This window comes from Ursus arctos, unplaced genomic scaffold, assembly GCF_023065955.2.
Source record: "Ursus arctos isolate Adak ecotype North America unplaced genomic scaffold, UrsArc2.0 scaffold_32, whole genome shotgun sequence".
NCBI classification, from domain to species: Eukaryota; Metazoa; Chordata; class Mammalia; order Carnivora; family Ursidae; genus Ursus; species Ursus arctos.
This window is the reverse complement of record NW_026623008.1, coordinates 25740778-25753976: the sequence shown is the minus strand read 5'-3', so window position 1 is coordinate 25753976 and position 13199 is coordinate 25740778. Positions and strand designations below refer to the sequence as shown.

The window sequence follows — 13199 nt, the reverse complement described above, 5'->3', positions numbered from 1 at the left end:
CTGCCGCAGTAGTCAGGTCCCCGGATGCCCTCACCCTAGGCTGGCCCCGCAGCGGAAACTGGAATGGGGACTCTGGAATCCCAGAGGGAGTGGGCTATGGCTGGTTTGCGTCCGCACGTGGGAGCTACGTTGGGCTGAGTAGTGTGGGGCCCCCTGGTTCTGAATGGGTTGAGAATGCCAGCCTGTTTTCTGGGATTGTGTGGTCACAGCTCTGGTCTGGATTGGTGGTGGAGTCACCCTTATTTCCTGGGATCAGGAGTTCCGTGGATGGTATTGGCACCTTGCCCAAGTCCCCTTCACCGGGGGACAGCCATCCCCTAGTTGCTGTGAATATAGGGTGCTCTTGCTTGTAGCTGCCCACGGAGAATTGACCTTGATTGAATGGGAGTCACCTACCCCTTCCTGTAGCCCTGCTGCCCACGGGCTGGCCTGAAGTCAACAACTGACTGGTACGGGAGCTCCAAAGCCTGATGCCTTCTCCTCCAGCGGGGACAACGCAGTGGTGGCATTTATGATCCAAAGGTCCCTCACCGCACCGGGGTCAAGGCTAAGGTTCCCTGAGCCCACACCCAGCTCAGCCTCCTCCCTAGCCTGCTTCCCTTGCTCCTTCCTCCTCATGCACGTGAATTCCTGTCACTGGTTCTGCTCCCGGGGACCTTGACCTAAGACAAAGTGACACCTGATCTTGTCCTATAATTGGGGGAGGGGGAGGCACAGAGTCTTTCCATGGACCACGGGAGACACAGCCCCCTATAGACTCAGCCCATCTGGGCGGGCTTGGAATGTCTCCTCCCCTCTCTAGGCCAGTTTCCTCAACAATAAATGAAACATTTAGGCTAGATTTAGTTAAAATAGCAACAATGATGGAATTTAAAAACAAATGAGAGGACAGCTTATCTGTACTCCCTGGCCGAGGTGCAGTGAAGGATTCAGGTAAACCAGACAGGTCCCTTCCCCCAAGCAGCTCATAGCCCATTTACTAGTTTACCAAACATTTACTGAAGGGAGCTGGGGACCTGGGTGAGTCGGTGTCCTGCTTGTGAAGGGTTCACAGACTGATGGGGAGAACGCAGAGACACAAGCTAGGCTTCAGTGTTCGAACCTTGGGGTCTGAGGAAGGGTCGCAGAGGCGGAAGGAAGGGCACTCCAGGCAGAGGGAACACGTATCTGAAGGCCCGAGGCGTGACACAGCATGATGTGTGTGGTTGGGGACCGGTAAGCCCTTATTACTGGTGAGTGCAAGGAGGGAGGGAGCAGGGGTGCCGTCGGCGAGGCCAGCAGGGACCAGGTGGAGGGGCAATGGGAGGTCGTGGGGGTAGTGGAAGAATTTTGGAAGAGGGAGGAACCACCGTCAGGTGCGTGTGTGGGAAGACCGCTCTGTCCCTGCAGTGGAAGAGCAGTGAGGGAGGAAGGGCAGACTCAGGAGGCATTTAGGGTTGGAACTGGCGGGACGTGATACTGCACTGGGCTGTGTGCGTGAGAGGCTGGAAGAAGGGAGGGCGTGAGGATGTCAGGCCAGCTCCGGGCTCGGACAGCTGGGTGGGGGCACACCATTCCTGGGAGGGGGTGGGTGATGTGTGAGGAGGGTAGGTGCGGTCCATTTGGGAGCAGCTGACTGGAGGAGACCTGGGGGCCTCCCAGAGGGTCGAACCCTGGGCAGATGGTGGGAGGCTCTGGGACTCAGGTGTGGTTCTGGGAGTGGTCAGGGTCTGAGTGGTGGGGGTGAGGGTGGGGGTGGGGGTGTGTCCAGGGAAGAGAAGGGGAATTCCTCAGACTTGAGGTTCAGCGAGGGACCCTTTAGTTGAGATGCTCTCAGTAGGTCCCGGGCCTGTGGGGATATCCCCCTTGGACATCCTGGCAGACTTCCCATCCTGGGCGCGCTCTCAGCACTGTTCCACCCTTTCCAGGCCTTCCCCTCCTGCCCTCAGAGGTTGGCCTCCCTGAGGCCTGTGCGGGGCAGGGTGAGGGAGGCTGGAATGGCGGAGGCAGAGGCCTCCCGAACCACATGCATTCACCTGACGGACTCCGACTGAGAACAGAGCCATGCTGGGCCCGGGGTCTCCTGGGGTCCCACTCCTCCTGCCTTGGCCAGCTGCTTGCAGAGTCCAGAGACCCCTGGAGCAGCCTCTCGGCAGTCCCACCATGTCCTGGGGGTGCACTGTGTGTGTGTGTCTGTGTGTGTGTGTGTCTGTGTGTGTGTGTGGCGTGTGTTGTGTGTCTGTGTGTGTGTGTGTGTGTGTGTGGCGTGTGTGTGTCTGTGTGTGTGTGTGGCGTGTGTTGTGTGTGTGTATGTGTGGCGTGTGTTGTGTGTGTGTGTCTGTGTGTGTGTGTGGCGTGTGTTGTGTGTGTGTGTGTGGCGTGTGTTGTGTGTCTGTGTGCGTGTGTGTGTGTGTGTGTGTGTGATGAACTTGGATGTGAGGTCCCAGGGCTCAGGTGCCCAGTGAGTGGTTGTGGCCTCCTCTCTGAGGTCCACAGTGAAACCCCCTGACACTTCTACCCGCCACGCCCCGCCTGGTCTACAACATACTGGGAAAATCGTATTTATTAACGGTTCTCACATACCCCGTTGCCGTATACAAAATTCCCATCAGCCGTCAACCTCCCTCCCCTGGGGCTCTCCAGCACTGGCCCGCCTGGGGGCTTCCCGAGCCCTGCAAGCATCTTCCTCGCCTGCCCTGCTGTGGCCTCAGGGAGCAGACCACGGCCCTGGTGGTCCTCGCTACCGACCTCACAGGTCATGGAAACCCACCTGTATCCATCGTGGCCGACCCAGCCTTCATTAGGACAGAGTTCCCATCTTGGGGGTGCTCTCCCTGGGAGAGGACGTACGGGGGGCATGTGTCGGGCAGGTGATCCCGGTGCCGAGACCGCTCGCGCCTCGGACTGAGGGTCTCCAGGCACCTCTTGCCCACCAGGTAGAGGACCTCACTGACGTTGAGCAGGATGCAGACCACGGCTGTGGCCACCATGAAGTAGGTGAAGACCTTCTTCTCCGTGGGTCGGGAGATGTAGCAGTCCACCGTGTGGGGGCAGGGCGCCTCGGAGCAGGCCACCACCCGGGGCATGTCGTAGTCCTGGTAGAGGCGGTGGAAGACGTAGAGGAAGCCGGCGTCGACGGCAGCCTTGAAGACGAGACTCAGCAGGTAGGTCCACCACAGGCCGCCTCGCTTCTTGCTCGGGTTGTCGTACAGGGACTGCGCGTTGGGCCCGTGCTTCCGGCGGTGCCGGCGCTCGCGCTCCTGGCGGTAGGCCACGTGCATGACCACGAGCAGCGAGGGGCAGGTGACCAGGATGAGCTGCAGGGCCCAGAGGCGCACGTGCGACACGGGGAAGAACTCGTCGTAGCAGACGTTGGGGCAGCCCGGCTGCTTGGTGTTGCACACGAAGTCCTTCTGCTCGTCATCCCACACCTCCTCGGCGGCCACCACGTACACCAGCACGCGGAAGATGAACACCACCGACAGCCAGATGCGGCCCAGCGCCGTGGAGTACTTGTTGACCCCGCTCAGGAGGCCCTGCAGGGACGCCCAGTTCATGCTGACCGTGCCCTTGCTTCCTCACGTGGACCGTCTGCACCCGTGAGCACCCACTCGGGGCGTGGGGGCCACGAGGCCGGGAGAGCCTGGAAATGGGGGCCTTTTATTAAAGGTGCAATTGGCAAAACCCTTTCACAAACACTCTGTCGTCACGTCCTCGCTTGCCATGACTTGGTGGGGTCGGGATGGCCGTTATCCCCGTTTCACAGGGGAGTAAGCTGAGGCCCAGGGAGGCACCCACCCAAGGCTCCCCATCTGGAATTGGCAGAGCTGGTCTTGAACCCCCACCTTTCAGTTCCAAAATCAGGGAAGATTTTATTCTATGAAGTAATGGATGAATGTGAAGATAACCAGCCTGCATGAATGCACCCGCCAACTTCTTTGACCCCCAAGTTCCAGCCCTGCGGACCACACGACTTCTACAGAAACAGGAAGAAGGTGTGGATTGGATGATTTGCCCTCCTCTCAGCTGCCGGGACTGGACAGGGGCAGAGGGGAGGGAGATGTGTCTTTCAGTTCCTCCAACCCCTCCTGAGCACCGACAGGGGCCAGGCCCTGTGCTCGGCGTGTTCCTATCGGCCTCCGGGGACCTTGAGTGATACCCAACCTCACCAAGAGGCCCAGGACATCCCCAGGCCTGACATTTCCTTCCAGACTAAGCAGGCTCTTTGGAACCGTGGGGTTTGGCATCATCCACCCCTCCCCCACACCGGTGCTGACGGCCTGACCACACTGGGTTCCTCTGGAATTCCAACCATTTCAGCTTTAGGAGGGGAAGGGACAGAGGCGTGATTCCGGCTCTGTCCTTCCCCCCATCACTCACCTTTGCTCTCAGGAACACCCTCCTTCTCTGTTTGCTCGTCAGGTCCCCCATTATCCCCGGTCAGGCCTCTGTCCTGTGCACACGTTATCCTCCCCGCCCCCTTATCTGGGGCGCCATCAGGTTCCATCTCTGCCCCCCCCCCCGTCCCTGATCCAGACCTCAGCATCTTAGAGCTTGTGACCCTGGGACTTTCTCTGAGCACCCTCCTCTGCAGGCTAGATCACCGGTACTCAGGTGCTCTGTTTTCCCGTCTCCTGTGCCAGACTGTCAGTGTCTGGAGGGCCCCTGCAGCTCATTCATCCGTTTCCCCAGGACTCGGCACCTGGCCTGGCCTGGTGAACACCTGATAGACATTTACTGAACTAAAACTCCCTCTTCCTGATCCCTCCTCTTCCTTGTCTCTTCTCTGGTCCTCTGTCCTCCCTTTGGTCTGGTGGGACGTCCCTGCCCCTTCTTGGGGCTTCCTTGGGGTTTCTCTAGGGATCCTCTGTCCCCTCTGTTCCTCCCAGGAGCCCAGCCTGCAGGCCAAGTTCCCTGGGGATCCTCAGCCCATCTGGTCCCTGCTTCCCAGCCCGGTCTCCTGCCCAATTTGGTCCTCACCTTTCTCAGGTCCAGCAGAGACTCCGGTCCCTGGGCTTGTCTGTCTGCCTGGGGGCCTCCCGGAGGCAGCTTTTGTTCCTCACTCCTCTGCTGGGTGGAGCTTTCTGAGCCAATGAGCCAAGGGGGAGAGAGCGGGTGGGCAGGCAGGCGGACTTCCCCGGGCACATATTCAGAGCAAACACCTGTGGCCCTTCTCCCCTGGCCCACGCCTTCTCTCCAGCCTGGATGGGTATGGCTGGGTCTGGCTCCCTGGGCTGGCAGGTGTGTGGGTGAAGCTGTCTTTGGGGGGGCAGTGCAGGAGCCTGGTATCCTAATGCCAGGGCCCAGGTCAGCACCCGCGGCTGCTGTCTCTTGTCCCAGCCCCTTCCCGTTGCCTTATTGCCCCTGGTCCCTCTGTCCCCGGGCCTCTCTGCTGCCCTTTTCTCTGGAAGCACGGTTCTGGGGTCCTCAGCAACTGACATCTATGGAGAGGGGCAACCTTGATCCAGCCCAGGATCACATCCCACCCTGGTGGGGACATTTCTGGGGACTAGGGCTTGGGCTGCTGGTGAGCTGTGTAGGGGATGGGAAGGGCCGATTATGGTTCTTTTAGACAAGCATACCCGCTGCCCTGGTGGAGACAGAGAATGTAGGTTGGCAGCATGAAATGCCCCAGTTGGCACGGGGCCAGGCACAACCTTGATGTCCACCTTCTATGGGCCTGGGCCTCTAGGGAAGTCAGAGTACTTCCCAGTGGGGGCTGCAGAGGGGCCTTGGGTCTGTGTCCTGGCTGTCCTGGTGGCTGGGAGAGTGAAGGTTAATGTGCAGCCAGGGAGGGGCTCCTCTGCTTCATTTCCCACAAGCATTTATTGAGCACTTCCTAATACCAATGATTAACATTTATGTGGCCTTTTACAGCTGGCTTACCCCATCCACAGCCATGAGCTCATCCAGTCCCCCCACCCCCGGGCTCTGTATTATTAACCCATTTTGGAAAGGAGCTGAAGTCCCTTTCCCAGAGTCCCAATGGAACTTGGCTTCAAATGCAAGTGTTCTGACTCAAAAGTTCATGAACTTTCCATTGCAACACACAGCTCGCACAAGCTAAGCCCCATTATGTTTGCAGATAGCCCTCGGACCTCAATTTGCAACTGGGGATAAAGGCTTGTCTTGAGCACAAGCAGGTGGTATGACCTCCAGTAGCACTGAGGACCCTTTGCTGGGGGAGGGAATGGCCCCTCACCTGGCTGGATCAGGTCCAGCCCTTTGCAGGGACAGAGAGGTTGACCCAGTGACCTGAGAAGGGTCACAAAGGTTGAAGGACCGAATGGCACCTTGAATCAAGTGGATGCGTTGACTTTTATTAAGTCTTGACCGTGCCTCCCCCCCCCAAAGGTACTTGCACATCCATTCTCTAAATAAACCCTCCTCACAGCAACCACCCTGTGACGGGGGCTTCGCCTCCATTTTATCCAAAAGGAAACGAAGTTCAGCTCAGAGGGAGGGGTGACTTGTCCAAGGCCCCACAGCTGGGGCCGGTGCCGAACCCTCCCTGCTTTCTGCGCCCACGGCTGCACCTGTGGGAGACGCCAGGCCTCTCCACCGGGTTTGACCGGGCGGCTCTCACAGGATGGTCTTCTTCACTTGGTCTCGAGGGAGGTCTGGTAAGAGAGGAGGGTGAGAGTCTGAGCCCAGAAAGATGAGGTCGCCTGAGAGGAGGTCGTCCCCCTTGCAGGAAGAGGTGGCACAGTCCGGGCAGTGGGCCACGCCTGTGGCCCTGGCTCTCCTCGCTGCCAAGCCCTCACGGCACTTCTTGCTCACCAGGTAGACCAGCTCTACGAGGTTGAGCAGGATGCAAATGGCGGCCGTGACCACCATGAAGAGAGTGAAGATGTTCTTCTCCGAGGGCTTGGAGATGAAGCAGTCCACCGTGTTGGGACACGGAGCTATGTGGCACTTGACCACATGAGGGAGGGTATATTTGGGGTAGAAGGAGTGGAACACATAGAGGAAGGCGGTATCCACGCAGGCCTTGAACACCAGGCTGCAGACGTACGTCCACCACAGCCCACCCCGCTTCTTGCCGGGGTTCAGGTAGAGGCGCCCGCCGTCCTCCCCCACTACCTCTCGGTGCTTCTTCTCCCGAGCCTCCCGGTAGGCCACGTGCATGACCACGAGCAGCGAGGGGCAGGTGACAAGGATAAGCTGCAGGGCCCACAGACGCACGTGAGACACGGGGAAGAACTCGTCAAAGCAGACGTTGGAGCAGCCCGGCTGCTTGGTGTTGCAGTCAAAATCCTTGTGGTCATCGCTCCACACTCGCTCAGCTGTCACCAGGTACACCAGCACACGGAAGATGAAGACCAGAGACAGCCAGATGCGGCCGAAGGCTGTGGAGTACTTGTTGACCCCGCTCAGGAGCCCTTCGAAGATCCCCCAGTTCATAGTGGACCCAGGCGTTGGCTGCTCCTGCTGGGAAATAATCGTCATTTCCCACATTTATAGGATACCGACTCTGAGCACCTTATGGAAATATATAATCTGTATTCAATTGTCACAGGCACAGAGGAGCTAGGTTCTGTTATTGTCCCCATTTTACAGAGAGAGGAAATGGAGGTTTGGGGGGTTATAAAGGTTGCACAACTATTAGGTGCAGAGCTGGGATTCGAACCCAGGTAATTAAGTCCAGAACCCATAGAAGTGGGGGAAGGTGGGTCCAGGGAGCCACCCTTTCCTCCTGGGGCCAAGGCTCTGGTTTTGCAGTCCTGCAGTCCTTCAGTAGGTGGGGCATTCTGCCCTCTCCCTCTGTTCCAAACCTGGCCCTCCTCCTCAGGGTGTGGAGCCTTAGGAAGACTTCTCTCCTTTTGAGCCCCACTCTGTCCTCTTAGCCCCTCCTAAGGGGAACCTGCTCCTTGCCCTTTACTTGGCTTAGGGGATTGGGCGGGAGAGGCTGCTGGAACTTTGTCCCCAAACTCCCATCTGGTCTAACACTCAGTAAATATCCAGGCAATGTCTTGCTCGGGTGCAGCTCACTTGAAGTGAGGCCAGTGGCAATCCAGCTGAGAGGTAAAGTAGGGGACAATGGTTCTCTTTACCCAATAGCCTTCCTCAAGTAGCCTGGGATTCTGGGGATTCCCAAACTCGTGTTCCGTGGAACCCTGGCCATAGTTTGGCAACAGGAGCAGTGAGAGAAAAGGATTCTGTGTTCGAGAAAGGGAGACAAATATAGGTTCAGCAAAGTTAAATAGGTCCCTTTACTCGACCAAGCTAATACATTGACACCTGAATCCCCAAAGGGAAGGGATATGTAGCATTACCTAAACTCCTTCGACCACAGAACCTTTTTTTTTTTTTTTTTTTAAATCATTGTGTGGAATAGTCTTGTCAAAACAGCAAAATGGGAAATGCTGCTCTGGTCAGTTTTCCTGGCGAGTTTGGTGCGATGAACACACAGGTATCAGATTTACCTCCATTTATGGAGTGTGACTGCCGTTCAGAGCAAGAGACTCCCACTCCCTCTCTTGGAATTCTTCTGCCTGGTTCCTAGTGGGGTGGGGGTGGGGGGTGGGGTGTCCCCTGAGACCCAGGCACTGTGGTCTCACCTGCTGGGCTTCCCTGGGACCTCAGGGAGACTGCATAGCCTCTTGCTCTAAGGTGTTCTTGATGCCCTTCCTGGGGCCCGTGGTAGGCTCTGGTCCCTGTGCTGTCCTGACCGCCTGTGGCACCTGCTGCGGATGGACAGGGTCCTGGTAGGAGCCAACATTCATTGAGTATTTATGCGGCACTTTGCATGAATCAGAACAGCAACTGTATGAAAGCGTATGATATTTTTTATTCCCAATTAACAGATGAGGAAAGTGGAACACAGAGAGGTTAATCAATTTGCTCAGAGTTGCACAGCTGGGAAGCAGCCGAGCCGGGATTTGAACCACACTCTGGGCCTGGGCCCCTTTCCTTAAGTTGCAGGAAGCTGCTTGCCCATCTGGTCCGTGCCCACCCTCTCCTCCAGCAGGTGGATGCCGGGTAAGGGAGGCTGGAGGTGTCTCTGCTCTCAGCCTGTCTCTCCACGGTTCTGGCTATACCACCTACCATTTGGTGGTGAATCATCAGCTTGTCTTCGCTCAGTCCCGCCTGAGGTGGGCGGAACTCCTGGCAGCTGGACAGGGAACAGCCTGGGAGGCTCCAGCCCTTAGTCCCCAGAGGCTCTTGGCCCAGCCCACCTGGGGTGTGGCGGGTGGGGCTTTGCAAGCTCAGGCAGAGCGGCTTAGTGTGCTCAGTTCCTGGCACCCGTGTGAGCCCCTCTCCCACTTGGTCCCTGGCTCCCACCTCTGCTCAGCTGGGGAGAGCAGGAAGGGCGCAGGGCAGAGGAGGGAGGAGCCCTCCATTCCTCTCCCATCAGAACCCAGGGTGGTAGATATGTCCAGGCCACCTCTCTCGCCTCACCACCAGAGAAGCGTCCCTCTGCCGGGTATGCCCAGGGTCCATCTGGACACAGGTGACCTTACCTGGATGGCTACTCCTCAGAACTCTCTGCGTACTGGCTCCTGGCAGCTGGAAGTCGGACTCAGCGTGGCAGCTGGAACTCATGTCAGGGCCAGGGAGGGTGTTTGGGGCAGCGCATTCCCGGGACGGAGCCTGCAGAGTCGGCAGGCAGCCTGGGTGTGCCGCCGGCCCGGGGGGAGGAGTTGCTGCGCCCGACACTGTCATTGGCTGGGCCCAGCCTCCCCAGACTGCTTCTGCTGAGGCCCAGAAACTTAAGGGTTCATGGCTCACTCTTCCTGGGGCGCTGAGCCGAGAATCCTGGCATCCTCTGAGGGGAGAACTGCAGGTCCACCTTGAGCCCCTGCTTGTCCTCTTATCCCTGGCCTTGTGTGGGAGGAGCTGAGGTCTGTCCTGCCTTCTCATCCTTCTTCAGAAAGTCCCCATGCCACTTCTTGGGACTCTAGGGGCTGCTCTCTGGCTTTCTATTCTTCTGGCTTCAGTTATTTTCTGAAATGCCATGACTCCCAAACTCGGTCTCCAGCCCATCTGCTTTTGCCCCATCCACTGCCTCTCCTTGGATGCCCTTCTCTCGCCTTTCTCATCATCTGGTACCCCTCCAAGAAGCCTTCCCTGACTGCTGCTCCAGGTGGCTTAGAGCCTCACCTCTGGGCTTTCCTGGCCTTGAACTTCCCCATCATCATGACTGTATTGGAATAGTTGATCTTATTCAGCTGGTAGGACCTATCTATTGAGTAAACAAATCAATCCACACCGACAGGGACTTGTGAGCAGGACATAAAGCAGACCAGCTCCTGGCCCCCAGGAGCTCACCCACTTGGCCTTGATGACCAGCTGAGAAGTGTAGTACCAGCTTCACGGAGACCCTCATGACTGCTAAAGGGCCACGGGGCAGGTTTCTGGGCCCAGGCTCCCCTTCCGCGCCATCCATGGCTGCTGGAATCCAGTTCAGTCTTTGTACCCCTACGCTGGGTACGTGAGGGATTGTGCAGAGAGCCGCCCCCACCCCAAAACAGACACATACACGGAACACCCCACCCCCAACACCACACGCAATGGCCCTTCCACCAAGAAAGGATCCAGAGAGCCTGGGCAGGCACACGGATGGGGGCCGGAGATACCCTGATATCAGAATGGCCTCAAGGGGGAGCCCCAGCAGGAAGGCCTTGGGAATGGACAAGTCCTGTCCAGGACAGGTGCCTCCCTGTCTGATGGGGGAGGCATTTCAGGGAACTGCCTAAGGCAGGGGCCCTCTGCCTCTGGACCCCACATACCTGCACCTGGAGCCCCTACGCCCTATATCTGGAGCTTACTTTCCCACATCTGGGGCTCACACCCTACATCTAGAGCCCACACCGCTGCCTCTGGACCCACACCCCTGCGTCTGGAATCTCATACATATGGTACTTTCAGATCCGGGCAATTTCCCTGTCCTCCAAAGTACAGTGAGACATTTTGTGCCCGTGAGGGGTGTCCGTGCACAGAGAGAGCACGACGCAGCACAGTGACTGAGCCCAGCCTGTGTGGCCCGGATCCCACGGCTGCCTCTTCCTCTCCATGGGATGCCTCAGTTTCTTATCTGTATAGTGGAACAGTAACATCGCCCACCTGGTAGGGTTGGTGTGCTGGTTAGCCCAGCTCGTAGAGCTCTAGAACAGTGCCCGGCACAAAGGAAGCCCTTTTGAGGACTACCTCTGATGTACGTGAACTGAACTGAACTGAACACAAAGTGACTTCCTCCCCTTTTCCTTATTCCTAGGCCTTTTCTCTCTGAGACGTAGGGAAGGCAGAGAAGGGAGGGGAAGACAGACACACTCACTAGAGAAAGTCTCATGTGGATGAATGTTGACTTTGGGTTGGAAAGGCAAAACCCGGGCCATGCAGAGAGGTGGGGAGGGGGCAGGGAGCAGCCCCAAGGAGTTTCTCATTAGTGCAGAGACACAGCCTGTTGTCCTAATGAACTTCTAAGATGTCCTTTATCGGCAGGTCACACGGGGTCAGGATTCAATGGACTGTGTATCCAGGAGCCACAAATACCGCAGACCCAGAGCAAGCACGATGCGAGCACACAGGTACACCCCCATACACACGGGCCACACCTTGCAGGCACAGTGTTGTACGATGGGGTAGTGTTTTGTTCCATTCACAGTTGTATCCCTGGGACCTGGGATGGTGCCTGGCACCAAGTCAGGCTGCATTTATGTTTATTGAATGACTGATGTATGAAATGCATGCACCTTGCAAAGATTCACACACATCTGTCCCTCTCTATATGCTTCTCCCCAATGATTACCAAGTACAGGAGAGGAGAGACACTTGGCTGGCTTAGGGACAACATTGTGAGAGGTCCTATAAGGGACATGCAACAGAGAAGGGAGCGTCAAGTTCTGCCAAAGGGACATCCAGACAAGGTAACGTTTAAGTTGCATTTTGAAGGATGTATAGGAGTTCACCAAGAAGAGCCAAGGAGGAGAGGCCTCTGAGGCAGAGGGCACGGAATATACAGAGGAACTCTGTGAAAGACAATGGAAGGGATGCCTGGGTGGCTCAGTCAGTTAAGCGTCTGCCTTTGGCTCAGGTCTGGATCCCGGGGTCCTGGGATCAAGTCCTACATCGGGCTCCCTGGTCAGAGGGGAGCCTGCTTCTCCTCCGCCTGCCGCTCCCCCTGCTTGTGTGCTCTCTCTCTCACTCTCACTCTCAAATAAATAAAATCTTAAAAAAAAAAAGACAATGGAAGAGGGGCACCTGGCTGGCTCGGTTGAATAAGCATCTGACTCCTGGTTTCCGTTCAGGTCGTGATCTCGGGGTTGTAGGATCAAGCCCTGAGCTGGGCTCCATGCTCAGCGGGGAGTCTGCTTGGAAATTCTCTCTCTGTCTCTCCCTCTCTGCCACTCTCCCCACTCTCTCTCAATTAAATAAATAAATAAATCTTAAAAAAAAAGAGGGAGAGAGAGAAATGTAATGGAAGAGCTTTAGAGAGTGGACTGGGTGGGGGGCCGAGGGGGCCCCAGGAGGTGCCTGGAAGGTCGGCAAGGACAGTCTGGACCATACAAGACCTAGAACGCTGCGCTAAGGAGTTTGGATATATCTTGTGTGCAGAGGGAGGCATGAGGGAAGGAAGGAAACTACATGGTCATATTGGTACCATTGATTCTTACTATTCGCGGTACTTACATTCTGTAAAGTCACTACAAACACGGCATTAGCAAATACGGAAACTTTGCCAGCGGCGGAAAGGCAGTGTTAGCTTCTGCGAGGCTCTGGTTGCAACATGTTCAGCAACTGATCATTGTTGTATGTGTGTTTCTTCTTAAAGACACCTTATCTAACACACCTTGTTGAGTCATTAGCATTGAACTCATGGCCAAGGCACCAGAAGTCACGGCAGAACGAAGCTCGTCGACCCCACGTGTTTTCTCCCTGAGGCCCCCTGCGCTTAGGAACTAGACAGCTCTTCAGGGGGCCTGTTTAAACAGCAGCATCACCAACAAAAAGCCCCCCAAATAAGAAAACGTGGCAATAAATCGTCCTCAAATAAGACGTTTGTTCAAAGTCTCAGAGCTGAAAGAAGACGGCGGAATGTCGCTTGTTCAACCTCAGCCTGGAATGTGCACCTCGTGGGGGAGGGGGACTCAAAGTTTCGGTTGCTCTGTGTACGTCCAAGAATAACTGCAAAAGCACTGGGTATATTGATTTGGGGGTTAAATACATCTTAGTGAATAGGCGAACCCATAAATAGGGAATCTGTGAGTAATAAGGAT

At 56.6% G+C, this 13199-nt stretch overlaps 2 protein-coding genes across 4 annotated transcripts; both read right to left on the bottom strand.

Annotated features, from left to right (window-relative positions):
- Positions 1 to 2558: 2558 nt before the first annotated feature.
- On the bottom strand, positions 2559 to 5728 carry GJB4 (gap junction protein beta 4). Its single transcript, XM_026517202.4, has 2 exons — positions 4960 to 5728; positions 2559 to 3622 (listed from the first exon to the last, which is right to left on the bottom strand). The coding sequence occupies exon 2, from the start codon at positions 3534 to 3536 to the stop codon at positions 2736 to 2738; it is 801 nt and encodes a 266-aa protein (XP_026372987.2). The 5' UTR covers positions 3537 to 3622; positions 4960 to 5728; the 3' UTR covers positions 2559 to 2735.
- Positions 5729 to 6280: 552 nt separating this feature from the next.
- Positions 6281 to 9620, bottom strand: GJB5 (gap junction protein beta 5). 3 transcript variants are annotated; one of them, XM_057305370.1, is made up of 3 exons: positions 9444 to 9620; positions 8541 to 8684; positions 6281 to 7410 (listed from the first exon to the last, which is right to left on the bottom strand). In XM_057305370.1, exon 3 carries the CDS (start codon positions 7381 to 7383, stop codon positions 6562 to 6564), a length of 822 nt encoding a protein of 273 aa, XP_057161353.1. In that variant the 5' UTR covers positions 7384 to 7410; positions 8541 to 8684; positions 9444 to 9620; the 3' UTR covers positions 6281 to 6561. The 3 variants fall into 3 exon arrangements, with proteins under 3 accessions (XP_057161353.1, XP_057161354.1, XP_026372513.2); XM_057305371.1 differs by lacking the exon at positions 8541 to 8684 and having other exon boundaries at positions 6281 to 7407; XM_026516728.4 differs by lacking the exon at positions 8541 to 8684 and having other exon boundaries at positions 9444 to 9619.
- Between the last annotated feature and the right edge of the window lie 3579 nt (positions 9621 to 13199).

Coding starts and splice junctions, on each gene's coding strand:
- GJB5 (XM_057305370.1), bottom strand. CDS start 7,383: ATGAACTGGGGGATCTTCGAAGGGCTCCTGAGCGGGGTCAACAAGTAC.
- GJB4 (XM_026517202.4), bottom strand. CDS start 3,536: ATGAACTGGGCGTCCCTGCAGGGCCTCCTGAGCGGGGTCAACAAGTAC.